Source organism: Nipponia nippon, unplaced genomic scaffold, assembly GCF_047370975.1.
Source record: "Nipponia nippon isolate SJK-2023a ecotype South Korea unplaced genomic scaffold, ASM4737097v1 scaffold_28, whole genome shotgun sequence".
NCBI classification, from domain to species: Eukaryota; Metazoa; Chordata; class Aves; order Pelecaniformes; family Threskiornithidae; genus Nipponia; species Nipponia nippon.
The window spans coordinates 6,595,700-6,622,201 of NW_028262345.1; the positions used below are offsets into that span (position 1 = coordinate 6,595,700).

General features: G+C 44.0%; 1 protein-coding gene across 2 annotated transcripts; it reads left to right on the forward strand.

Annotated features, from left to right (window-relative positions):
* The first annotated feature begins 7,215 nt into the window (after positions 1-7,215).
* Positions 7,216-25,862, forward strand: TTC12 (tetratricopeptide repeat domain 12). Of its 2 annotated transcripts, XM_087763547.1 has the most exons (21): positions 7,216-7,350; positions 7,821-7,972; positions 8,544-8,574; positions 9,131-9,208; positions 9,726-9,847; positions 10,679-10,738; positions 11,718-11,789; positions 13,397-13,457; positions 13,746-13,934; positions 14,514-14,583; positions 15,773-15,861; positions 16,956-17,124; positions 17,790-17,882; positions 18,097-18,160; positions 19,156-19,290; positions 19,838-19,939; positions 20,697-20,765; positions 21,580-21,681; positions 22,579-22,678; positions 24,453-24,678; positions 25,574-25,862. In XM_087763547.1, exons 1-21 carry the CDS (start codon positions 7,287-7,289, stop codon positions 25,647-25,649), a joined length of 2,124 nt encoding a protein of 707 aa, XP_087619673.1. In that variant the 5' UTR covers positions 7,216-7,286; the 3' UTR covers positions 25,650-25,862. The 2 variants fall into 2 exon arrangements, with proteins under 2 accessions (XP_087619673.1, XP_087619674.1); XM_087763548.1 differs by lacking the exon at positions 21,580-21,681.
* The last annotated feature ends 640 nt before the right edge of the window (positions 25,863-26,502 follow it).

Below are 26,502 nucleotides of genomic sequence, written 5' to 3' on the forward strand. Positions count from 1 at the left end.
TTTTAGTGTGAAACGTGTTTTTTGTCATAGTATTGAAATAATAAAAGCTTCAACATAGTTTGGATGTGGAAGGTGTAGCGATAGTTCAGATTTGAAAAAAAAAATATTCAGGAAAAAAAAAAACAGAGAACAACTCTTAGAAGGAACAGAAGCCTTTAAATGAAAAATCAAACCGAGCTGACTTATGGCATCCATTCCGTTGCGCTAAGGTGATGAACAGAAGGATGATGGGGGGTGGGCAGACTGCAGTTTGGTTCAGATAAATTGAGCCACTTCTATCGGTGTATTCTTCCAAGTATGCAGTCTTTTACAGTGGCATCACATAATTTCAAACTGAAAAATAATGGTCTTGTCATTTGCTAAGTGTGGGGTTTTTTGCATTTTTTCCGTAGCTCCTGGGATGCCAATGGAGGATGACTGGATATGTAGGCATAGACACTCATGCAATACCCATCCTGAGCAGGATATAAGGGCAGGATGGGTCCTCACTTCAAAGCCTTGTGTCGAAGTCGGCCCTTGCATGACCCATCACAGCAGTGTCGGTGTAACTATGGGGAAGTTTGGCCCACGGTCCCTAGGATTTTTTTTCTAAGGAATCAATCCATAAAATGCAGCACAAAAAGCTACCGTGGTCTGTCTGTGGCTGGGGAGAGTCCTTGGGGTAGCAGAGGATGAGTGGGCAGGCAGTGTGTACCTCCATTCCTGTGGATGACCGCAACAATTTGTTCCTCATTTCTGCACGGTTTTTGACTGCTTTTGTCATCCGTATGTTATACCTCCTAAGTTACAACCCGCTGAGAGCTGAGCAGCTGATAGGAACCAAATGCTTTACAATGCTAATGACCAGAAACGTGTCCAGTGACACTGGTCGGCACCTGTTGGGTGAACATTGTGGTAGCTATCACCTGGATTGGCGTTTCTGTCATAAAAGGTAACCAGCTCAAAGCCCAATCCAGCACCCGGCTGCGTCATGAGAAAGTACCCTGCTGACTGCAGTGGGTTTGTGTGGAGATCGATGGAGTGAGCACCATTCCAAGGCAGAGGTGAACCCTGTGATTGCCTGACCACTGGGAGTGTCCATCCAGCTCCTTTTCAGTGCCATCGTGACGCCTCCCAATACTTGTAGATTAATTCTGGAGAGTGGTTTTATACTCGCCCTCAATGGAGAATAATTTGTTTTGATTTAGAAGCACCCCGTTTCCAAGATAGCGTAGGCTTCATTGCTTTTATTTAAACCTTTGAAGAGGGACCAACCTGATGCCGTTTACGCTGTATATGTTTATATATGTATCCATGCCATACATATATATCTATATGGCAATGCAGACTGATCAGCTTCTAGTTGTGGAGTGATTACATTTCATGCTGCACCATACGTAAAGATGATACGATACTAGTGCATCCAGTTGTTCAGCTTTTAGAGTGGAGTTTTATTTTCACACTTTTCTATGGAGCCTTCAAACCCCAGATTTTCACACTAGGCTGTTTTGATAGTTGTTCTCAGACCCTCCATTGACATCCTTACCCAGCATTCCCTACTTTTGGGGGCCTTCGATCTTGTTAAAAAAAGAAAAAAACAAAAAATCTTTTTACCAAGTGAAACATCGATTCCACCTCTATTCCCATTCTCACTGGTGTAAATACTGATACTAACTGAGGATTTTGACTTTGCATTCTGTCAGAATACTGTGTTCAAATAAAAATTACAAAAAAAGCTCGCGCGTACAGTCTGCCCTTCTTTAGATGCTCTGCTAGGTCCTGCGTACAGACGTGGATTCCCAGGGCTGTATTTGCCGTGAGCTTAATGCGGAGCGAGCAGTCCCGTTGGGGCGTGCCCACAGCACGAGTCAAGCATCTCTGAGGCTCTGGGCTGTAGACCAGCAAGAAATGCAACCGTCTGCGCAGCGATGCTAGCGGAGCCGTCCTGCTGCATGGTTCAAGCTGGTACATCGCTGAACAGTGGCAGTGGGCTACCGTAGTACACTACAGTCCCCCTGTAGATAATTTCCTTGAGGTAACTAACACAGAAATGCAGTTTCATGTCCACTGTGAGTCAGGGACAGCTAGATTTCCCATGAAAAGGTGCTCCTCTGGTCACTGGCTAGGAAAGGGGGCGGGAGGGGGGTGGTGCGCGTGTGCATGTGAGTGTTGGCTTTGAAAAGTGTCCTTAAGGCATCCTGAATTGGGTGCCTGAACGTGATTAATGCGGGATGAATCTAATTCAATTTAATTCTGTCCTAAGCATTGACCTCCCAGGACACAGAAGCAGAAAGGGGGGCTCTGATATGTATCACTACTTGGGTGCCAGAACTGTTCACAGAAGAAGAAAGTAAATGTATTGCGTTGAAGTACTTGTTATCCCGAGAGAATACGCTTCTCCTTTCTGCTTCCTCTCCAGCGCTTTGCCCTCTGTTCTTGACTGCTGTTCATGCTGTGGTTTACAGTAAGACGGTATTTCAGCAAAGCTGCTGTGACTGGCCCTGTATGCCTTTGGTACCACTGCTTTAGAAAAGGCTGTCACAGGAAAAATGCCCAGGAAAGAATCCTTCTTGGTGGGTCCTTTCATCAGGTGTCTGTCACTGCAGAATTCCTTGGGAATTCATGTTCCAGATTCATGCTTTCAGCTCCTTTATAGCTGTCATTGTTCTTTCATCGGAATTCCTGACTGACTTGTACAGAATTTGTGGAGTTTTCCCAGCCTGCTTTGTTCCTGAAAAAGAGTTCCTCCTTATTCTGGTCGGTGGCATGCAGAGGGGAAAATGGTTCTGTGTTCAGATACTGATTTCTGCTTTGTTACGCTGTGTGTTTGCGATACCGCGTTTTTTATGAGAACCCGCTGTGAGCAATGGAGAGTGGGCAGATGTGGTACAATGCCAGTCCTCGGCTAACATGCGCATGTGCAATTGTACCCTACAGCTTGCTTCTGTGGGAAAGCTGGGAAGCCAAGAGATGCTTTGGAAATAGTTTCTTTCTTTTTTCTGTGTTATTTTTTTCTTTCCCTTTTTCCTAAAGTTTTAGCTAAAAACTGCCAAAATTCCAAACTTTCTTTACTTCTTCTAGTCTGGGGTTGCAGGGGGGTGTCTGTTTACTTTTTCTTGAGAATATCTCCATAAGTTCAGGCGAAGTAGACTTTATTTTCACACTGAAGTTTTCATTTGGCTGAAAAAGAGCTTTTTTTCTCACTACCTAACCATTTGAACAAAGAAAAATTTCGACCACTTTCAAGTCAGGAAACTTTCATTGATAAAAGTCACTGACTCTGTTTCAAGGGAAGCCTCTGAGGTTGCATTTTTCCGTGTTCCTGGCTTTAGCAGCTGCTTCCCTGAATCACAGCAATGTCACCTCTGCGTAAGGCCTGATGGATGGACTCTGTTCCCTGGTGTTTGGCTTGTTTCCTGCTGTAGCATCCCAATGAACCATGAGGAGCTCAGGTAGCCTTTCCTCTTCTCTCAGAGATTAACAGAGGGACCCGGAGCACCTGGCCTAATTTACTGTTGCTGCAGAGCACATGCCCATGTGTGAAGAGTAATGAGTTTTCTTTCCCTGCAGTCGGGGTTGTGCTCAATGACAAACAGAACTGAAAAATTCTTTCCTAGATCTTTGTATTTCTTCAGCCATTCATCAATCTTCAGACCTACCCTTCTTGGTAGTTTTAACTTGTCTCTCCCTCTGTTGAGGCCATGGCACCCAACTGTCAATGTCGGCTTGGCTGAGTATGCCTCCTTTCACCACAGGCTGGGCCGAAGGGTAAGTCCAAGCGGAGGTGCGGGGGGCTTAAGGGGGGTGGCTGGAGATGGGCTGCAGTTTCTTCTTTCTCTTATCTCTTCTAGCCATTCTAGTTAGTTGGCTCATCATCAGATATAAATATGTGACTATACATGCATACGCTTTCAGGGCATCATTTTAAGTGCTTCTGTACTGAACTGTATGGAGATATTTAGAGGCCTGGACGCCCTTTCAGTAAAGGTGGCTCTCTGCGCATTAGCCAGTTCAGCTCTCTACTGTTTGTTGTAAACTGGCAGGAAAATGCTGCGCGTAGCAGCATAGCGTTTGCTCTGTTTTCCACCCATCTGGAGGGAGTTTGTCTCGGCAGATTCACAGCCGTCGGAGAGAACCTTTCTGACTGCCCCTCCCTTGGTCCCATTAGCCTCTCACGGTGCCGTTGCGGGAGAGGCAGGAACCGAGTCCGTCTGTCTCCACCAGTGCATAGGGCTGGGTGCCGCTGCTTGCATGCAGCACCCGTGGGACAAGAGAGAGGGGTGAGCAAGAAAGGCTGCCCCACCTCTGCTTGCTGCAAATCTGCAATTCCAAAACAGTCTTTTAACGAACCAACAAGCCAAGCTCTGTGTAGTGTGTGGTTTACTTATAACCGTTTTTATTCTCTTAGGCCTTAAGCGTGGCTTTATTCCCCAGATTTTCTAGGATAACAAATAAAAGCCAGGCTGCTAAGCATCCCAGTGACATACTATTGCCCTGTGGGTACTTTTAATTGGGCACCACGGACGCTGGATTTGAAACAGCTTCATTAGAGGAAAAAAAACAAACCACCTTTGGGATGGAGGCTTACATGAGGAAGAGCAGAGCTGACTTGCAGGAGAGGAGAGAGGGGAGCTATTTTGTTTCAGTGCACGAGGAAAGGGGAAAGAGATCTTCTGGCAGTTCCTGCAGCCCAGGGGCTGGAAAGGACGGCAGATCCTTGCTGCCTGCGGAGTCGGGCAGCTCAGCGCCTTATTGGCACACATAGCCCAGGAGAGCATTTCTCCTCCCGGGCAGCGTGGTGGGATATTGAAGAGTAGGCAGATGAATATAGCTGCGGTTTGTAACTTCACAGTGAAATTTCTCATTTCACGCCCAGCAGACACCAGAGTGGCCCACGCTTCTTGGTATCCCACACCTTAGGCAACGCTGCCGCTTTCAGGAGACTTGCCAGGTCACCTCTCTCTCTCTGTTTCTCGCCTTTATCTCCTGAGGCAGCTGGGTTATAACGTGTTTGGAATTAACATATCCTGGCAGTGCAGCAGGGACTCAGAGATGCTCTGACTCCCTTTGGTGGCTGACAGCTTCCATTAACTGCCACCTCCAATCTTCTGGCTCTGGAAACGTGGCCCTAGAGCATCTCCTGAGAGTGGTGACAAGGACCCATCTGGCTGTTGGAGCCATGTACGCGCGTGTGCATGTCCTGAGGGGGACGTGCTTTGTGTGAAGTGCTGGTGTGACGGGAAACTGGATGCAGAGACTGCTCTGAAGCACGAGCCTGACGCGTCCCAGCAGGGCCACATGGTGTAAAGGAGGGCTAGGATTCTCTTGCAAGGGCAGCTGGCCCTCAGAGCCTGAAAAGGTTGAGAGATGTGTCTCTGGGCCGTTGCATGTGCTGCTGGAGATCAGCCAGCCCCCGTGTTCCCTTTCCTGCGGCTTCATCCACCCGGGCGGATCGCGCATCCACAGCACAGCTGGGTGAGTCGCTGGGATCTGGCAGCACACGCGGTGCACAAGCCTGGCTGGCGGCAGCATGGAGGCCGATTTGGGGGCACAGGCAGCAAAAGCGGGGAAAGGCCTGAAATCGCAGCTTTGCTCCCAGCCGCTTTTTGTGCTGGAGGATGGTGCCACCCTCTGGCTGTCTCACTAGTGACAGGCTGCGTGTCCCACCCCGGGAAGGGCTGTGCTGGCTCCCGGGAGCGGGACAAAGCCTCCCTGGGCACCAGACCCCCCAGACCCTGCAACCTACTGACCTGAGCACCCCCCCAGGGACACGCCACCTTGTCTGATAGCACGGAGGATACAGAAATGGTCGCTGTCAGGTGGCCGCTTCTCAGATGCCGCTGAGACCCTCTGATCCCATTAACTTGGAGGGAAGAAATGCCTGTTTTGAATGCGGGTTTAACCCTCAGCCAACTCCAGTCTCTCCCCTTCCCAATCAAAGACTGAGAAATCCCCGGTCTTTAAAGGGTATCTTAAAAAAAATAATCCGAGTCTGGTATAAAAATCAGGGCAACGGGGGCTAGAGGGTATTGGTTGTTGACGAGTGTTCATGTTTCTTTCTTCAGGTTCCTTCCCCCAGTTGGTAAGTCTGCTAAACTTCACCTAATCTTTATATTAAGCGAAGAAGTCCCTTTCACAGATTTTTTTTGTCCATGCTACCCCATTCCTGTCCCCTGTGTATGAACAGAAGATGACTTTGGGCATTAAAAAAGCCAAACCAAAAGGATCTTTAACGCTCCTTGGAGAAATGACATGCCCGTGCCTCTGCTGATATGCTCCGGGCTGTTAGCTGCCGGCGGGGCAGCTTGTCTCCTCGCTCTGCCAAATCAAACCCAGATGCGTGTTTTGATAAAACAACAAGCGGGAGGGAGCGGCAGCAGATCTCACTTCTGGTTCGCATGCATTCAGGCTGCGAGGCAAAGGCTGACCTGTTCAGAAGAGGGAAAAGGAGCATATTCAGCTCAGCCATCGGTGAAGCATTTCTCTGAGATTCCAAATCAGAAATTAAGGAGGAAAGCCAGGACGAAGGTAGGACCAGCTCTGGACTAGGAGCCTCTCTGCTGTGCTCCAGATATTTCTCCTTGGCTCACCGGGAAGGCCTTTGGTAGAGGGGCCCTCCGTAGCCCCTGCCAGGCCAGCTATTCTGCTGCAGGACAAATAGAAGCACTACTTGCCGAAAGGGAGTTTAGCTAGGAGTAACGGGGAAGAAGTCGTCACCTGCTTAATGCTCTGACGTACGCTGCAAATATAAACGCAAACTTGTTTCCCACAGCGGCACAGCTCTAAAAGGGCACTCAGAAGAAATCCGCAGAAAGAGGAGGCAGGAATGCCCTTTCTGGAGGTCCCTCGACCCGGGGCTGAGGATTCGAGCGAGGCCCCGCTACGGAGCGGGCTGAGCCGAGCCGGGAGCGGGGCCCTTCCCCGCACGCCCGAGCGCCCAGCGCCGGTCGCGGGCGGGGCGGAGGACGGCAGCCGGCCGTGCCCCGGGGGTGGGACGGGGCCGGGGCCGGGGCCGGGGCCGGGGCCGGGGCCGGGGCCGGGGCCGGGGCCGGGGCCGGGGGCGGCCTCTGAGAGGCGCTGCCCGCCGCCCGCCCGCGAAATGGCGGCCGGCGCGGCACCGCCCCATCGTTTGCATAGCCACGCCCCCAACCGCCGTCGCTGCGTCAAGAGCGTGGCCGGCGGGCGTGGTTCCCACGGCAACGGCGGGGCCGCTGCGGGTCTGGCGGCCCGTTCCGTTCCGTTCCGTTCCGTTCCGTTCCGTTCCGTTCCGTTCCGTTCCCCCCGGCCCGGCCCGGCCCGGCCCGGCCATGCTGGCGGACGCGGAGCAGGAGGAGGATTTCCAGCGGTTCCTCCGCCGTGTGGACGATATCGGTAAGCGGGGTCGGGGCGGAGCGGAGCTGGCCGCCGCCGGGGAGGCGGCGGGGGCCGGAGGCGGTCGGACGCCGTCGTTGTCTCCAGGTGGGGTGCGAGGGACTGAAAGGAAAAGGGGGTGGGTGAAAGGACGGCGGAAAAGGAGCGGAGAAGAGGAAAATTGCCGCCCCCCGGTCCGCGTTTGTTTTATCTGGAGTCTCCTCACGAGGTCAGGTGTGAGCCTCGGCGGATGCCAAGGTTGCTTTCTAAACCTAGGCGTTTTTATAACGCAGAAGCCGCAGGCAGCTCTCGGCAGTGAGCTGAACTTGTATATGTAAAAGTTTCCATTTACGAAGGCCATCCTGGTCACCAGTGCCGTCAAAAGCCTGTGTCATCAGAGGCACACCCACGCTCCTGGTCCCCCCAGGGTCACTTAGAGTCGTCTGTGGTTGTGTGTCCCTATCTCTCTTTTTTTTTCATCCCCTTTTTAGCCAATTTAGTGCAAGGCTTGAACTCCACAGACCCAGCTGTCAGGGAAAAAACCATTGCTGAAACAGAGAAAAGGCTCCATGATCAAGAAACTAGCAAGGAGGAAGAAAGCAAGACTACGGTGAACAGAACAGTCATCAACACGCGAGCTTCTGTAAGGGTTTTTTCCCTTTTGAAGTTAAAGCTGTATGCAGTTCAGGTCTTTTAGATACCACTAATTCGCATTCCTTGCCCAGGAGAAAAAATTTGAACAATACTTACAAGCATGTTCTGAATGCAACTCTGTTTTTTTCACTAGTTATCGTATTGGGAGGTGCTTGACGTGGTGTTATCTTTGTCTTAAGACTGCTAATAACACAGAATACTTCTTCTGAAGCACTGGGGTGCCATAGCTTGTAGCTTTTACCTGCGCTTCAGGCACGGGAGCAAAACTAGTTGAAGACACGAGAACCCTTTCGTTAATTTCATTAGGCTTGGATTCCCGCAGTAGGGTTTGGATTTCAGTGATTTGCTTCGTTAAAGATACAAATGGAAGCTTTCCGGTAACGTCAAAAAGTCCTTACAATCCTTTGTTTAAGTGTCAATTTGATATTCCCAGTATGCATCAATCTGGATATTTCGCATGTCCTGTAGCTTTGAACAACTTAACCAACTGTTCCTTTGCTGCTATGGGTTTTACTAAAACGTCTGTATGTGTAGATGCATGTGCTGTCTTTCTCTTTTAGGACACGGCAAATGCAGAGGCAGCGAACACAGGTAGGACAGCGCTCTCTCTAGTATTTAGTATCTCTTCCATCTGTTTTAGCAGAGATGGAGTAAGGGTTGCTGTTACTTCATGCAAGATCTAATTCTACTCCTGCCAAAGTCAAAGCTAACGTTTCTAGTGACTTTAATCAAAATTCAGTCAGGCCTAGGAACACACTCGAGGATCTTACCAGTATGGCTGTACTTGTTCCTAGGTAGGAAGCTTGTTGGTGTAGTTTGTTATCCTGTTCTGGCCTCTCATCTAAAACGTTAGTATTATGAATTCAAAAGGGAACAAGTTTATGTCTAGAGATGAGATACTTCGCGGCAAGTATGCAAATCCTGAGCGGTAGCACGGTCTTTACCTGTAATAGCTTGTCATTCATGTTCCAGTTTAATTGTTGAAATGTCCCCTTAAGATTTTCTTTGTAGAGAAATGACTCAGAAATACCTTTAGAAAGTACTTTTTTCTCATCTGTGGGTTGATTTTAATGAAGCTTGCTTTTTTCTTTTTTCTTTTTTTTTTTTATACCACCACTAAAATACTACCAACTTTCCTGGCTCAAAGATGGCTTTCTGGCAATTTTGGAAAAGGATGCAAAAGAACGAGCTAAACGACGGAAGAGAAATGAACACTTAGCAAATGGTAATTGCTAAAGGCTTTTCTAGCTAATGCCTTCAAAAACTACTTAGCAGGAACTGGGTTGATTTAAGAGGCTATCAAGCTACTGTCTCATTGCCATTCTTATGCGCACCGAGACGGAGCTTTGGTTGTCCGTCCGAGACCAACAGTCTTGCCCACAGCATTGATTAGCTGGATATAACAGGATTATATACTTCACAGAGTCGTTGCAGCCTGCTCTTCTCCATACTATCCTCTTTATGGTAAGGATTTGGGATGGAGGGAGTGAGTTTGAGTATTTCAGAGCTGGGCTGGGCAAAGACAAATGATCAGTTTTCCCTCTGGAAGAGGAATGGGGATCACGTGCACTGAATAGCTCAGAAGTCCCTTGCAAATAATGGTAATGAAGACAGCTGCAGTGGAGCTGGACTGGAATTTTGATGGTTATTCCAACAGGAGAATATGGCCTCTGTTTCCTCAGTCACCATTTGGGGAAATAAAAAACAAATGTTATTTTGAATGCATGTCTGTTTTTTCGCAGCTCTGAAAGAGAAGGGAAACGATGCCTTCAGGAAAGGAGACTATGTTATAGCCATTCAGAGATACACTGAAGGTCTGGAAAAACTGAAAGATAAGCAGGAACTTTACACAAACAGAGCACAGGTCAGCACGTGAAAATGAGCTGCCACTCTACTGCTTTTAGTGTTACTTTGCCAGTATAGAACCCGAAAAGGATTGCTCTGTTATCTAAGTGAATTTCATAAAAGGTGATATATGTTGCATCACGGAGAGGCTTAAAAAAGGGAGCAAACAATTTTTCCTGGCTGTCCCTCACTACCAGGAATTAATGAGTTCTGCTTTGCTGCCATATTATCAACAGTAAATTTTTACTGTGGCTAGAAGTTAACAGCAAGACAGCGCAGTCTGAAGGTTTTAATCTTTTTATGAACTTCATGAGAGTTGCACAAAGGAGATCATTAGAGGTGCAAATTCTTCCCTCTTGATCGATGTGTCTGAATCCCTCAGAAGCTTTAGTTCTGCTGTGGCTGGTCCTTCCTGATGGAGTGATTGTGACTCTTCCCTCTTGGATGTGGCACAGATGAACCCCTGCTCCTCCAGAATAAGTGGGGAAAAAATCATTCTAGATCATAGTTTTATTTAAATGCACTGATTTTTTTTTTTAATTTTATTTTTTTTAGGGATCACTTTTGTAACAGTAGAATGTTAACGTTTGCTTTGCATTCTCTGCCTGCCTTGTATAATCCATACGTGTGTATTGAATTTTCGTTTATTAAATTTATTCTAAATTACAAACTCGAAGGAGATGGAAGACAAGTTAAGAAACAGCTGGTAATTATCCTGCAAAATCAATGGCTAGGCAAATCAACAGTCTAATTTTTTTTTTTTTAATTAGCTCATGTTTGTACAACATTTAGTGGAAGTTGTTTGAAGTATTCTAATTCTTCTGCCTGGACTCTCTTGGTTTTATTTTAGGCCTACCTGAAGATGCACGAGTACGAAAAAGCGATTGGTGACTGTGAATGGGCATTAAAGGTAACTTCAGGATTCTGTCTCTTACGATCAGGTCAAGTGCTCCCGGAAGGTGGGTTTGTGTGTAACTGGTGATATGGAGACAACTGGCCAATGGAAATGAAAGAATATGGTGGCGTTGCACAGATTCCTGCATTCTGAGTTAGCTTGAACAGTATAAAGCAGTTAATGTTTCAGTGCTGCCTATGTGCAGAAGCTCTTCTAGCTCTTCAGAGCTTTCAGTTAAGAAGTTTGTTGTAAGTGATAATAAGCTATTAACTACACACATTGGCACGCAATATCTTGCTCATCCTTCTGAAAAGGGAAAAGGGACTCATTAGGCTCACAAAGATCAGATCTGGTGGGAAAGGTAAAGATTACATAAAATGCCAAATAGCTGAATCCAAGTTCAGTTGTGTTACATAAGTGATGCCCATGACTACAACACAATTAACAGATCACTAATAATATTTGCAGCATCATTTCAAGAAATCAATATTTGTGACACATAACTGAACTGGAAAAGATCACTGAATTTGTTAGTGTTGAGCTAGGTGTTCCCTCAGTAATTTTCATTAGCCGTGCACGAAAAAAATTACTTATTTAATTCCTGGCAGAACTAATCAAAAGACATATGGCAATTCTGTTGTCGTAGAAGTTCTGTGGTTATAGACTTGTTGATGCAGGCCTTAACATTACCTAATTGCATGAGAGTCTGCCTGTATTGCCTGAAGTGCAGTTTTCTGGGAAGGATATTAGCACCAGCTGCTTTCCACCTTTAACCAGACCAAAGCCTACGTTCCTTGCATAGGGAAGGAAAGCTGGGACTTGGAGGTAATAATTCAGCGTGTAAACTTTTGATGCCTCTAGTAAATAGTATGAATACCCTCTTCTGTGCTTACAGTTATTTTCGGGAGCTATACCTATTAATCAGAAGGCTTGAAAAAATATTAAAAGGTTAAAGTTTCTAAACGCATAATTAATAATTCCTTTTTTAACACAGTGCAATGAAAAATGTATCAAAGCCTATTTTCTAATGGGGAAAGCTCACCTGGCACTTAAGCACTACAGTGAGGTAAGCTGACTAAATCCTGTGGCTGCGGGCCTGTGTTTTGTTCTGCTTTTGACGTGATGTTGTGGGTGAGAGGGAGAAATTTGAGATCTTAAGAATCAGACAAATGGAAGTACGTTGAGCCTTTAGACTTGAGAGAAAGTTTCTGTGCTTTGTAAAGGCTAATAATTCTAAAATCAAGTCTTCTTTCCACATCTTAGTAAAGTAGCCTGTACCCTTTACTTTGGTACACACAAAATGTAGGACACTTCTGTGTAGCTGTGTCAATTTGTAGTCTAATCAATCTCAAAAGAATGAGGGAGTTTTCTGTTCGGTATACGTGGCTTATCTGGTGGGAATTTGTCACCACTTGGCTGTCAGGCACCAAGACAGCAAGCTTTACTCAGGTGCTGTGAGGCTCGAGGCTAGACTGGTGAGTGGTTGGGGAGCCTGCAAGGACTGCATATGTGCTCAGAGAATCCCGTGTTTGGCACTTCTGTTGAAGTGCTTCAAGAGTGATATTAGCAATGTGTGCTCAGGGAAGCAGTAGTGCTGGAAGTGCCGTATTTCAGCTCAGGTAAGGATCAGAGCAAAGGAGTATCCTTGTCAGGTACTGCAGAGTCTTGCGATTGCAGTCTACTAGCAGTGACTACATTTCCCCCAAAGAGACAATTGATTAAAATGTATTTCACTTTTTTTGTCCTAAATTGCTCTGTGCAGCGGGTGTTATTAAACTGTTGCTGCGTATAACTAAGAAATTATTGCATGTCCCCTGCGGATGAGAAAAATCTCTACATGTTTCAAGTTAAGTGAACTGTTAAGAAGAAAGATGCTAGTGAGAGCGATATCACTTTTTTCCCAAGATCCTAGTGAAATGAATGTCAAACAAAAGATTTAATTCTGCATTTCGTGTGTGAAAACCGAATGGAAGCATAAACACTGTTAAAATAATGGAACATCCTATTAACAAATACCTAAGCTTGAAATAAACTGCCAGATATTTTAGTACAATCCTGACCCTTCATCTTCAAAAAGAAGAAAGAGCCTGAAGAGGAGAGCAGGCAAGCTCAAAAGTATTTCTGATCCTGTCAGAAACGACTTCACGAGAAATAACTGTAGGGCATGGGCAGTACAAATCTACGGGAACTCCACTTTGAAGGGTTCTTGGCAGGTTGATCTGTGAAGAAGGTTCTTCCCTGTTGCAGGCTTGGTGATTAGTTTAATTCCGAGCATACATTCAAGATGATACACAAAATGCACAAATACAAGATACACATGTCTGATCCCTGCTGATAGTTCAGTTCCTGCAGTTTTAATGCTATGCCTCATTTTCTGTTTTCTCATTGGAACTTTGCTTTTTTTTATCCCTACTAGTATGTTCCTAGGTTTGTAATTGAAATTTTCCTTTTAATTTGAAATAGCAGGCAGAGGTAGGGACTGAGAATAATATTCAACTTATGCTTTTGATTATGAAGGTTTTGACTTGTGTGTCTCCATAAATTTTATTTTTCACACTTATTAAGTACTGTGGCCCAAGAGCTTTTGAGCTTAAACAGGATCACTGGGATATAATTTTTATCATCTTCCCATTTTTGTCTTAAATTGAGAACCCGTTTCTTTTCTCTGTTAAGTCCAGGCAGTGTTACGAGAAGATCTTACAAATTGATCCCCACAAGGAAAGCCTATTTAAAGGTAAGAAATAGAAATTCTGCGTCCCTTGTTTTCTGATCAGGATGGAACTTAATAGAACCCACTGTTCTGCTCTTCAGAACTTTTGACGGAGTTTCTTCGCGTAGCTTTTGTTTCTGATTGTTTCTTCCTGAAGCTCTGTTTCACTCACCGGAGCCGTGGGTCATTCTGTACATCTGTATGTAGAAGGTAGTGCTCTCTCTGTCATGGAGTCAACTTCATTTTTTTACTTGAAACTTGACCATATCAAAACATTTAACTGCCGTGCTTTGTTTTCTTTTGATTTCCAAGATTGTATGAACGAGGTGAACTTGGAGGAAAAAAGAATGAAAGATGAAGAGAAAGCAATGAAGGAAGTTCAGTCTGGAAGGCTTGCCGCTCTGTCCATAAAAGAACTGCTGCAGAAACTTGATAGGCCTGACCAGAATATCCTCTACTATGCAGGAGGGATCAGACTTTTGACAGGAGCTGTAAAAGATTGTAAGTATTTGATGCAAAGCTTGTTGATCATGGGAGTTGTAATCCAAGTAGATGCATACAAGTGGCATAGTTTTTAAAAGAACAGAAAAACTATTCCTATATTTAAAACATAAAACCAGCAGTGTTTGGTATTTCAAAGTTTATGGCCAGTAGATATTGACGTATATTTTTTTAGAACTAGACCAATGTTGTAGCTGAGCTGTTAAGACTTCTTACAGATTTGGATCTTAAGAGCTGTTTCCTTTGTTTGGAAATATTTGTAATTCTCTGTTAAAGCATATTGATTTGCAGAGCCAGTCTCATGTTTCGGTCTTCCTAAAAAGCCTTTCAGTTGAAGTCAATTGTTCTTTACAGCACCAGGCATGAATTTAGAGCGGTCTTCAGCTCCAAAGCTGCTTCTACTTCAAGTAGCATTCTTGAAGTTTTTCCCCTCTTTTAACGATGTTCTTTCCCCAAAGCTGTTGATCCAGTGACCTTTTCTTTTAACGCTGGGTTATAGAACAGCAGGAGCCTGCCTTCACAATGGTACATCAGCCAGATGGATCATAGAGCTGATTTGTTTATCTCCGAATTTTTCAGGCACTGAGCAAACTTTATTTAGAACAAACAATGGATTCAGTATCCTCAAAGACAACGAGATTGTAAGACGGTAAGAGCTCTCCAAAGGAAAACAGTAGGGTGTTACAGCATGAGGAAATGAAAATACTGTTTTCAAGAAACATAATCACCTCTTGAAATGCGGATGAAATGATCAAAAGATAACGTAATAACAGATTTTAATGTCTGAATGGACTGACTTATATCTGACTCTTATACGAATAGTGCTCTCTTAGATGCAGTGGACAGAATTAGTGAATTTAATGAGTTTCTGTTTCTGACTCCTATTTCTGTACAGTTATCCTATCTCTCACGGTGAGAGCAGGTTTTTTTAAAAAAACAAACACACACCACCACCACCACCACCAACCTTAATATAAAAGGACATCTGAAAGCACTTAGTTGCTTTAAGTATGCCTGGCTAGACTCCCTGGTGCTGTTAATTGCCACCAGTAAATATTTGGCCACATAGCTCTGCAGTGGAACCTGTGAAACTCTCTAATCCTGTAATCAAGGAAGAGGATCATCTGTGGGGATCTGTATCTTCTCCTGCTGTATTTTCTTGGCTGCTGTTATATTGTGTTTCAGTAATCAAGAAACAAATCTGACTACTATTTATCTGTATTGCTTTATAAACTTTGTCTTTAGAGGGATCTCTTGTCTGAATGTATATTTGAGTCAGGTTCAGATAGGTAATGGAAACAAGTAAGACGTGCAAAAGATGCGGTTTGAAAATTTTGCACAACTGAGTAGGTTCAGGACAGCATGATCTGGTTGAGCAGGGCAGGAGAGCTGTTCTTTAAGGTTGTCAGGGGGACTGCAGCACAGAGACTTCTTTAGGGTTCATCAGTATTTTGGGCATTGGCTGTAAACAGACTTAAGAGATGAAGCACTTCCAAATTTGCACAAAGTTTTTACGCCCTGGCTATTCATAACTATCTCGGTGCAGAACTGAATTTATCACCTGTATTGTGCCGTGTAATGCTCATTATAGGGTCTGTGTGTGTTGAGGGTAGAGTAGAGCTAGCAGATCATAAATCTCGTCTCAGGGGAGGTCCTCTGGAAAACAAGTCTGATGGTCCTAAAAATGTTTAACCAATGAGCTGGGTTTAGAGCTGACGAGCTTAAGTGTTCATGTGGCAGATTCTCATCTCTGTGGGACTTTGCTGATTTCCCTAGCCAAAGAGCTAGTTGTTTGGTCTGTCCTTTGCTCTTTTCACAAGCTAACATTTCTAATTTAGGGCCTTCTGTGCAGAGAGAAAAAACACTGACGAAGTGGATCTGTCTGTTTCTCTTCTCTTCCTTTGGCAAGCTGTCTGCGCTGGGAATGGTAAAACTATGTAATCAACATTACTCATTGTTAATGCACTGTTAATATGGCACTTACTGTGTCTAAAACTGTTGTTTGGCATGAACATCGCTTTCGCAGAGCACTTGGGTCTAGACCTTATTGTAAACCAAGTTTTACAGGTCAAATGCAAGTGTTGGAGGTACACGGCTGGTAGCAACCACAATTTTGGCGGTTGTGTGCATCATGAGATGAAATTTCCAGGCTATTTCTGTGAGCATTTTGAATCTACTGAAAGGGTGGAAAGTAAATTCCCTGTGATTACTGCTGCTTTTAAGATAATATCATGGTATCGTTTTGTCTTTTTTAAGCAGTTTTACCAGCAAAATGCAGAGTTTTATAGACGTGCCACTAGAGAAGGCTGAATTCCTTTGGTGTTCACAATCAGTAGTCACTGGGCAGGTAGCCCTTGCCTCTGTTTCTAGGGAGCATGCACGTAGATGAGAAATGGTCTGGGGTGATGGTGGGTGGTAAAGCGGCGTGGAGTGCCACACGAGGGAAATACAGAATGCTTGGTCTCAGCTTCTGTGTTGACTTGTATATCATGGGATCCAGCTGATGCCCAAGAGAATATTCGTGCTGTGAGGTAAGGGGAAAACCCATTTTATATTCTGCCCGTGGGTAGTTAGCAGTAAATAGAGAGTAATGTGCAGGCTCGTGTAGCTTACGTGTCTGTGCCTTGCAGGGCAGTGTGCTATTGTGCCCGAACAGCCTGAACCCTAGCAGTTTGCAGGCGGCTGATGCAGTGAGGAGCACTTCGTGCTCACGACTCTGGTGTCTCTTTGTTTGAAAAAGCGCTTGGGGCCTGAGAAGCTGGCGTGTTGCTGGTGAGAGTAGAAATTCAAACACCAGCGTATGTGTTGAAGTAATGGAGCTGAGAGAAGATTTGTGGGTGTTCTGCCTTACCATTGCTCTGCAGGAGCGTTATGCAAGATGAACACATCAGAGTGAATGAGCACATTAGTGGATGAAATAAAGACATTAAACCTGCTAAATCAGCACCTAGAAAAAAAAAAAAAAGAGTAATGGGGATGCCATTGTGTGTGACATTGCTCTTAGATCTTTTCTTTTTGCAGAAGAAAATCAGCGTCTTTTATTGACTCACCCTGATGTGAATGCACAGCTGCCAAAACTGCTTTCTTCTGGGGTACCAGGGATCCAAAAGGAGACATTGGCACTAATTTCTCTTTACTCGGAGAATGAGAACGGGAGGAGACTGTTGGTCAGGCACCAGGACCTAAGCAAGTAAGAAACAGTACTATACCTCAGAAAAATTTCCTTAATGCCTGGGTTCGCAGATGTTCAGAACTCATTCCACTAGCACCAAGGTGAATGGTATGATGCTCTTTTTATTCGGGCAGGAGATTAATTTTTCTTGGCTACTATAAAGCTTTGTAGTTGAACCCCTCCAAAGACTGTTGGGTCTGTTCAGCGTGCCCTTTTAAGCCATGCAAGCATCAACACTGACATTCCCTGCAGGCCTTTACAATCTGTTGAAACTGTTCAGTACTGGGCTGTGCTGATGGTGTTCTCGGTCCTGACCGTTGCATTCTACTTGTCTGTCCCTAAGATGTTCGCCAGCAGCAAAGCAGCTTAGCTTCGAATGTCCGTGAAGCTTACATGCTGATGAAATGTTCTAATGCTGACAGAAATTGGTACATGTGTTAACATCCCTGTACTTGTGCAAAGAGGGAAAATATGGCAAGAGAATCTAGCGTCAAAATATTGTTCTAATGGCAGTTAGATGACTGAGTATGTTTGGAGGGCCTAGTATATCCAGCTTGGTCAAAATCCTACTGAACACAAAGGAGCTTAAGATCCTAAGTTGCGTTGGTGCGCTTAAAATGCAATTTTGATCTTTAATAATGAAACCAAAGCTGACATAATTTTTTTCCTTTTTTTAATAACAGATGGCTGCAAATTTTGATGACGTTTGTCAACAGCACTGATGCCAGGGCTAGTAGTGCCATGAACATACTATCCGATTTGACTGAAGAGGAAAGGTAACTTACACTTCTTCATTCTTTCTTTTTTATGAAGTTGTACTTTGCAATGTACTAAATGAGCCAGTGATAGAGGCTGTTGGCCTTCTTTGCTGTGAGGGTACATTGCTGACTGATGTTTATGTGTCTTTATGTTGCTGTTGTGTTGCCTTTATCTGTGATTTTTGTCTGAAGCTTGAAGTGTCCAAATATGGCTTGCTTTATCCCCCAACAGGTTCAAAACCCAGTGTCGTGTCATGCTTTCCACAGGTGTTTTACCCTTATTCACCCAGTTGCTGGTATGAAAGATCTCGGTTTCTATATTTCTGGTTTACTTTTGCGTAACATGTCTTAGACCGCTCTTTCCAGTTTTACAGCCAGTTGTTCCTAGACAGAACCCCTCTGTGGTACAATTACAGTAGTTACTGTGTCTCTAGTTCTGTAGGCATAAGAAATCCAGTTTTGTCATGCACTTTCCTCAGGAAAATGTTTTCGGTCTCCAGTACTTAGTGCTTGGTTTCTACACATTGCTAGTTTTACATTCAGTGAAAACTCTGGGCTTGGTTGCAGATTCCCGCTGGTATTCTGTCAGGCCAGGATTTCACCCTCAGCTTTGTGTTACGCTCTTCCTAATGTGACTTTAATCCACTGTCACCAACTGGTTATATCTTGGATAGTGACTTTTTCTGTTTCTTTCTAATCTGAGAGATCAGGGTGAAGAGGTGACATTAGGTCACGCGGTAAAGATGTTTAGTGGTTCAGATCCCTTTCCTGGTTATTGTTTATTTAAACTACAAAATTACAATACTGTTGGTACAGAAAAGCTGTCCTCAGGAAGAGGGAAGATGATAGGGAAGCTTGGTTCTGTTGCAGAACAGCAGATATTGCTGGAAAGTAAAATACTTCCGCTTCTCCAAACGGGCACCAAGACAAGGCGATAGTTACAGCATTTTTGCATTGCTTGTTGCTCTCTCCTTTTGAACATACCTTGCTGGAATTACAGCTGCAGCAGAGGCTGTTCTGTTCTGTGACCCAAGTAAGTGATAGTAGGAAGTGTTCACAGTCTGAGGTTAGGGACCACGGAATCCAGTCGCTTTTTCCCAAGACTGTTAAAACGTCATTGGGAGATTAATTTTGAAATTGAGGGCGATTTGCAGACTTTGGGCAGTTGGGATTTAACATAGGTGAGAGAGATTCTGGCATCCCATTTTCTACTGCCAGAGGGATAGGAACATGCATTTGTTCTTTCCTCGTCATTTGTTCTTAATTTGTTATTCCACTCTTCTGTTTTTAGACCTCTGCCAAGCTGGTGAACCAGGCAGCCCTTGCCCGTTGCATTGGCATCATGGGGAATCTGTGTGCAGATGTTGTCATTCGAATGCAGATGGCCAAGTCTAAAGAGTGCTGGCAAGCGTGCTTAAAGCTTGTGGTAAAGAAACTCGATGGCTCCCTGGAATAGTGTTTTCAGCCCTATCTCCTGTGGAAATGGCACTCGTGTGATCGTGTTTGTCTGCCTCCCCTGATAGCTCTGAACCCTTGACTGAGATCTTTCAAATCTGGTAGTTGGATAAGGGTCTCAAAGTGGTCTGTTTTTCACATAGGTTATGGATCGATAGATGGGTGGAGGAGAGTAAGGGTCCCTCATTGTAAGTGGCCCCTTTTAGGGTAAGGATGGAGTATGAACTGAGTCCTCGGAAAGTAAAGAATTCAGAGGGTGGAAAAGGATCTTGTTAACTGCCTAAACATCAGAAGTTTGGAGTGCGCAGCTTTAGATACCAAGGTGAAACAAACACAAGAACGAATCTGTATCAGAAAGGCATCATTAGCTCTGGTGCTCACTGGACTTTTTCCTCTTTCCGAGTTCACGATGCATCAGGGGAACACTGATGTGCCGTGTAAATAAGCACGCAGAAGACTGAGGAAGTGCATATTCTGAACCTCTGAATCGATTGCACTCTTCTCTCCTTTGTACCCAGGATGAATGCTTTGACGTCAGCACACCCAAACACCAGGAGTGTTTGTTTGCAGTGCTGGGCCTAATGATGAACCTACTGCTTGAATCAAATGTGATCATCCAGGTATGCGAGGTATTTGGATTTTCTTTGGTAGTGTTCTTATAATCACTTCCTCAGAGATTCAGAATTGCTTGAGCAGGTAGAGCATCCTCCTCCCTTGTCACTGTAAATGGGCCCGCTGCAAGTCACTGAAGTCATACCGGAACATTCAAATAGAATAGGTGAGGGAATGACTGTGGAATATCGTGACCTTGCAGTCTGTACAGGGAAAAAGAGCTTGACTGCGTTAGATGGATTTCGAGCCCTCTTTCACATCAAGCTTGCTGAAGCACTTTAAGGCTGCCAACCTTGAATTTTGCTGGTGTTCAGTTAATTTTTAACTTTTATTGGTGTTTAAGGTTATCATTAAGGGTAGTTGACAATTTAAGTACGCTAAAAAGTGAAACAATTTACAAAATTGTCTTCCCCCCCCCCCCCCCCCCCCCGCCCCGTGTACACACAGTTATGAGAAAAATACAGTGTAAAGCACATATAGTACCTTTCCATAGTGGTATAAATGTTTTGTTTGGCATCAGTCTCCAGTTATGGCATATTCTTAGATGCTTGGCACATTCCAAAATTATTTAAAACGAAGGATTCCATCAAGAAGGAAGAATTTCTTGAGTTACATCTGGGTGGAGAAGTGTTAGTAACTTACTGCCATGTGGGCCCTGATCTCCATTGGATTTTTTGTTGTAGAGTACTTTGTCTGTTAACCCATTTCTGTTTGAACGCTTCCCAGCAATCAGCTGGACCTGAGTTCTTCACATTGTTGTTTCAGTACTTTGCTGTGGACATAAGTGGCAGGTGCATGTCTCTCCTCAGGGATAAGGATGGAAGGATTGTGACGGTAAGTGGGATATCTATGGACTAACAAAAGATGGTATTAGCTGACCTGACCTGAACACTTCAGTGCAAACTGCTGCCCTGTGCAAGTCTGTACGTGAGGCTTTGAAGCCTAAAACACTCGTAATTATTAGTAGTAAAGAAATAATACACCACTTATTCATTTTTTTATATTGTTTGATGCAAGAGGTTCTCAGTGTTCTCTTGAAATCTACTTAATAGAAGCTCTTATAAATCATTTCGTCCTTAGGATGGTTGTCAATAGAAAACCCTTAAAAAAAACAATCTAGAAGCAAAGGAGCAAGAACAATTTGGGTGTTAGGAGCTGTTTCTTTTTACAATTCTTGTATGTGAATCATACCTAGGAGATTGTAGTCCTATTAATGGTGAGTAACTCCCACAGATAGCAGTTATTCAAGGCAAACGGGTAGGAGCAGATGTGGACTCAGTGTCCGTTCACATCTCTCAACTCACAGGAATTGTTCTGATCTGTTTCACTTGACTCAATTCCAGCAGTGCTGGGCTGGTTCCTACTAGGAATTTGTTTCAATAAATAAACATACAGGGAGTTGTTCTGATCTCAGTTTGGTCTCATCTCTCCCTACACTGAGTCTTTAGAAGCTGTGCTGAGTTCAGTTATAGTAGCAATAAAAAAGCCATGTCCTAAAGATGTTCTTTGTTATATTTCTGTAAGCTTCTCCTTTTATCACTTTAATTTGGGTTCATTCTGCAAAAAGAAAATAAAACTCCTTAAAGCTGTCTGGACAAATAAAGATTTTTTTTTTTTCCTGCTTCTCTCACACTGTTTTCTAATTAAGAGAGCCATTGGAGTGCTAAGTCGCATCCTGCCCTCGTCCTCCTCGGCAGTGGAAGAAGTAGTAAAAGGAGGGGTAGTGAAGAAGATGATCAAGTTCTTGAAAGTAAATTAATTTAACAAAATTCACTTTATTTCTGCTTGTGTTGTCCCTTAACAAAACCATACTAGTGCCTGTGTTTAGCTTCCCTTTCCCTAGGAGAAAGACCTGTGCAGTCACTGTGGCTGCATGCGTATGCATCTGTGTTGTCCATTGTAACAGCGCTCTCAAATTTAATTTTAAGCTAGGTAGCCAGTTTGGAGACTAGACTGCTTTCTGTAGTCTGGTCTGTAGCCCAGATTTTTCAGTCATTTCCATGTGGGCCAGATGCCTGTGCAGAGCTCTGCTTGCAGAGACCTGCAAATTCAAGAATCCGCTACTGCAGGCCCAGTTGGAGGATTAAAGCTCAAAATTGGTGTGATCTAATTCAGACCACTGAAAAGCAATGGAGCCCCTTCCGCTGATTATCAGTGAGTGCTGAATCAAGCCTGGGAGCACTTTTTCCCTAAATAATGCATATGTTAATCTGTAGACGCTGTTTTGCTGTAGACCTGTGTATCTAGCAGAATGTGTATCCACCCAGCCTGCTGCAGACTCTACAGATTTGCCATGATGCAGATAAAGTTAGTCTAGGAAAAGGTGGTGGCACTCAGCTTGGCTCTTGTAACTAGCAAGCATCAGAGGAGTTAATAGTTTGAAAGGAATTGGGCTCCAGAGGTTCAGGGAATTTTGTATGTTCGTTGCTGGCAGGAAAGAGATGGTTCTTGTGTCATTTTCAGCCTGTGTTCGTCTCGAGATCTATACTCTGCAAAGGTCTTCATTTGGTATTTGGGCTTAGGCATAGGGAATACCTAACTATCTCCATGGTACATAAGCTTGTAACCTAAGCAACATGTAACCTTGAGTAAGCTGGGGTATGAGCTCTCTGTTTGTTAATGTATGCTTTATTCTAAACAAATCTAGGCTGGAGGACAGCTCACATCCAACTATAGTATCAAGACCCTTTCCATCTGCACCAGAAGTAGTAGACAAGCTCAAGAAGATCTAGCGAAGTCAGATAAAGGTAAGTGACGACTTCACTAATTAGAGACTGAATGCAGAGATGTAATCTCAGTATCATCCAATTACTTTCTTCCTCTCTAGAAAAGAACTGAACACTGGGTTTTACTCTTGCAAGACTTCAGCCATGTTTTCTGAGTAATGTGCTGTTTTACCTCCTGAAGGAGTGCTCAATGAGCCTTAGCTCTGTGTGTGGATGGAAATAGGCACAACAGATAATGAGCCTGAGTTAGAGAAACTGTGCTTTACTCTAGTAAAATGGCTTTTGCAGAGACAGAAACATATATTTTGAAAAAAGTGCTTGTAAACTGTAACTGAATTGGGTTGTATTTCCTGAAGTTAGTAGCTAAAATAAGAAACTTCATTTAGACGTCTGATTTCCAGAGGCTGAGGCTGTTTATAGTTTCCTTCAATTTACATGTGGATATTTGGCCTGGTATTGAAAGGAAATGGGTATGGAGACAGAGCGATGATATCGGACCAGGTGTCTTGGCGTATTTTTGAGTATATTCGCTCTAGTCATGCGGTATAACGCTACTTAGATTGCTTTAAAATCCAGGTTCAATTAATGCTAATGTAACTTCAACAGAGAACGCTTAAGTTTTATCTAAATGGTTGAACCTGTCAAGAAACTGTCAGCTCATGTAGTTCAACTTGAACCCTAAGGATTTCCACTCATTAAAAGTGTCTCAGAGCAGCATCTTCTTTTTGTACACCCCGTATTAGTTTCACTGTCATCCGTAGACGAAGCTTTCATTTCCTGAAATTAGCAATAACACTTCACTCTCATTCTTTCCGCCAAAACTCTGGGTTTTAATCTTGTGAGCAGTCACTATTTCGTACTTTTTGTCATCGCTGTTTGCCAACCCAGACATTGCCCTGTTGCTAGGAGCCTGTTGGAATCGAGCTATAGTCCCGTGACATGAAATTGTATTCCAGCTGGGCCACTTAGGTCAGCTTCTGCACCAGCCACTGTTGCTGTCTGGAGCAGCGCTGGTTTTCAGAAGATATTGCAGCAGAAGAGGTGGGATGTTATATGGAAGAAGAGATGGAACCATGAAAGAAAACCAAAGCAAACTTATGTAGCTCCCCAAGGAAACTTCATGCATGTGAAAGCCATGGCTGTATTTCGTTTAGAAAGCCATCTGTCTAAATGTTTCTAGATTCTGTGGCCTGAGATGTTGCTGCTGCTTACAGATGACAGCAAGAGCTCTGCAACTCTGTGGCAAGAGTATAGACAAAATACTCTGTCACTGTATGTTAGTATAGGTTGCAGAAGTAGATGAACTGAGCTGCTTTATGTTAGCTAAGGATATATAGAAAGCTTTTTTTATGTTCCTTTTTTCAGCGATTCTTTCCACAACAGCGTTTCTGTCTTAACACATTTGGCTGGGCGCTGTAAGTGCTCTACTTTGTGCTTGCGCTGCTAGCATGGGGGGGTGAGAGGCCAGTGCGAGATCCTGCAAGCAGCAAAGGTGCCATGTTCAGTTTCAGAGAAATATTAAACAAAAGCAGAAACACAAGCTCCATGCTAGAGAAACCTCTTAGAGTGCAGATTCAGTTTTGTGAGAAAGACATCTAGGCAGGTGAAGCCAAGACAGCATCCAGGATCCTGAGCCTTGCTGTGAAATTCCCTCGCCCCTCCAGGTTTTCTAGAAAAATGTCTGACACGGAACAATGCTCTCTGTCTCGGAGTTTAGGTAAAGACAGGAGAAAATATCAGTGCTACTTGAAGAAATCTGTGTGCGTTCTGTACAATTAATCTCTCTTTCTCCCAGGGTTCAGTGTGCTGCTGAAGCTATTGGACTCAGAGAATGAAATGATTGTGGGAAACGCTGCTTTCTGCCTTGGCCAGTGCCTTGTAGTTCCTGGAGCAGCGACGTCCTTACTGAATTCCAATGTTGTGATGATTTTGTTGAAACATGCTGGTGGTGATGCTACAAGAACTTCAGTGCAGGAGAATGCAGCAATTGCTCTGGGGAGGCTTTGTGTCGCTGAACCAAGGTATTGTAAAAAAGATTATTGTTCTCCTGCACTGTCTGGTTGTTATTAGATGATAATTCTTGAAAAACTGCCCAGTGTAAGTCAATTCTGTTTATAGAGCAAGCAGGTACAGGGTAGATGATTAGTTTATATAAATATTCCATGAAACCCTTCCTCCAACTAGCATTCCCACTTGTGGTGCTGTCCCCACGGTTCTGCTTTAGGGTTCCTGTGGTGTTAGTCATCTGTCTTAACATGTTTCAGGCAGCTCGTTTTGCATTGCTTTCTGATGTCGCCTGTGCTGGAAGAATGGAAGGAGGAGGAGTAATGTTATAAGTTTGTAGAGGTCAGAGCAATAATGAGAGCAAAACAAAAGTATAAATGTCAGCAAAGAATGTCTGCTGCTGCCTGCCAAGAGTACGCCAAGCTGTAGCTTAGCTGCAAACTGTCAACTGGATCTTGAACTGTGTTCCAGACAGAGGAACTGAGTTCAACTTGTTAATGCACATCCTGAACCACTGCAGAAAGCAAGGGATAATGCTGAGGTTCCAAAAGTTTAAGTGCCTTGCTTCTGTTGGAGATCCCAAATGAGCAACAGAGAAAGTGTCTCCTCTGAGATTTGCAAAACACCCCAGAGAGATAAAAGGGAAACACCTTATTTTCTTAGTTTTGTTGATTTGAAATGTCGCCTATTTGAACAATTGTCAAGTACTATTTAGAACTTCCATTTTCCTTTTTGTGAGGAGTAGTAATCTAGAAACTCTGTTTCTCGTACTACTTTAGGAGGAATTTATCAAACATAGCATTAAACATCCTTGACGGTTTGGGCATGCGGTATAGCAGAGCAGTGGAAGCTTAAAACTTTTATTGTTAGTCGTCTTCTATTTCCCCAGCAACCTTTCTGTTGTCTTTTCAGGCATATTTTTCAACTGCGGAGACTCAATGGACTGGCCATCCTGAACTCGTCTATGAAATACGTGCATAGCATCTGAAGCCTTCAAGAGAGCTTTGAAACGTGCTGTTAATATCACTTGCTGTTGAGTATTTTCTTCTTTTCTTTAATAAAACTAACTCAAAGCACATCAACTTTTCAGTCCCTTTTCAAAGTATTTGCTGGTCCTCCATAGAAGCCAGTGAAACAATATCAATGTAAGTATCAGGAGAAAGAAGTTAATTTATTATCTAGGCTAACAACTAAAAGAACAGCTCGCATTAAGCTTCTCTTTGCTTTAATAAATGATGTTCCCCTTTCTTACTGGCGAGTTCCTTGCTGGTTAATCGTTGACCAACGCCTAGTCTACTTTCCAGTTTGGGTCCAGTACCCAGTGTATTAGCAGAAAATAGAAATAAATTGTGAGTTCTGACTTTGAAGAGTCCTTTCCCCCCCCCCCGTACGCTCTCCTCTGGTGGCTAGATCATGATTCAGTATTGCACGTGTGATGTCACCTCACGCTTTGCTTAAGCCTCATGCTTACCTGCTTAGATATGTTGGTCTTAATTTCACTAAGTGCTCAATCTTAGTAATAACTTATGACAATGAGGTTTGTTTATGAATTACAGGCTCTTTATTTTCGTAGCATTACACTTACTATCTTTGTAATTTTAATGATATCCCTTGGTCCTTTACTTTTGTGTGGAGTAAGAACAGCAGTTGACCTTCCTGATCTTAAGTACTTTCTCATGGCTCCATGTGTTCATCTCTAACCCCCTCTACAGTTATTCATTTTTTAAGCAATAACACAAATGGCACATCCCTCTAGCGTCTGTGTTTTCTGGAGAGATCAAAAATGAATTACTACTAATGGCAAGTGTAATTTGAAAAGAAAGGCAGTAATGCATTGCTCT

Excerpts from the sequence above, each read along its gene's own strand:
- TTC12 (XM_087763547.1), top strand. The coding sequence starts at position 7,287 with ATGCTGGCGGACGCGGAGCAGGAGGAGGATTTCCAGCGGTTCCTCCGC. Across the intron at positions 10,739-11,717 it reads ACTGTGAATGGGCATTAAAG|TGCAATGAAAAATGTATCAA; the intron begins GTAACTTCAGGA and ends TTTTTAACACAG. Across the intron at positions 20,766-21,579 it reads AGGATGGAAGGATTGTGACG|AGAGCCATTGGAGTGCTAAG; the intron begins GTAAGTGGGATA and ends TTTCTAATTAAG.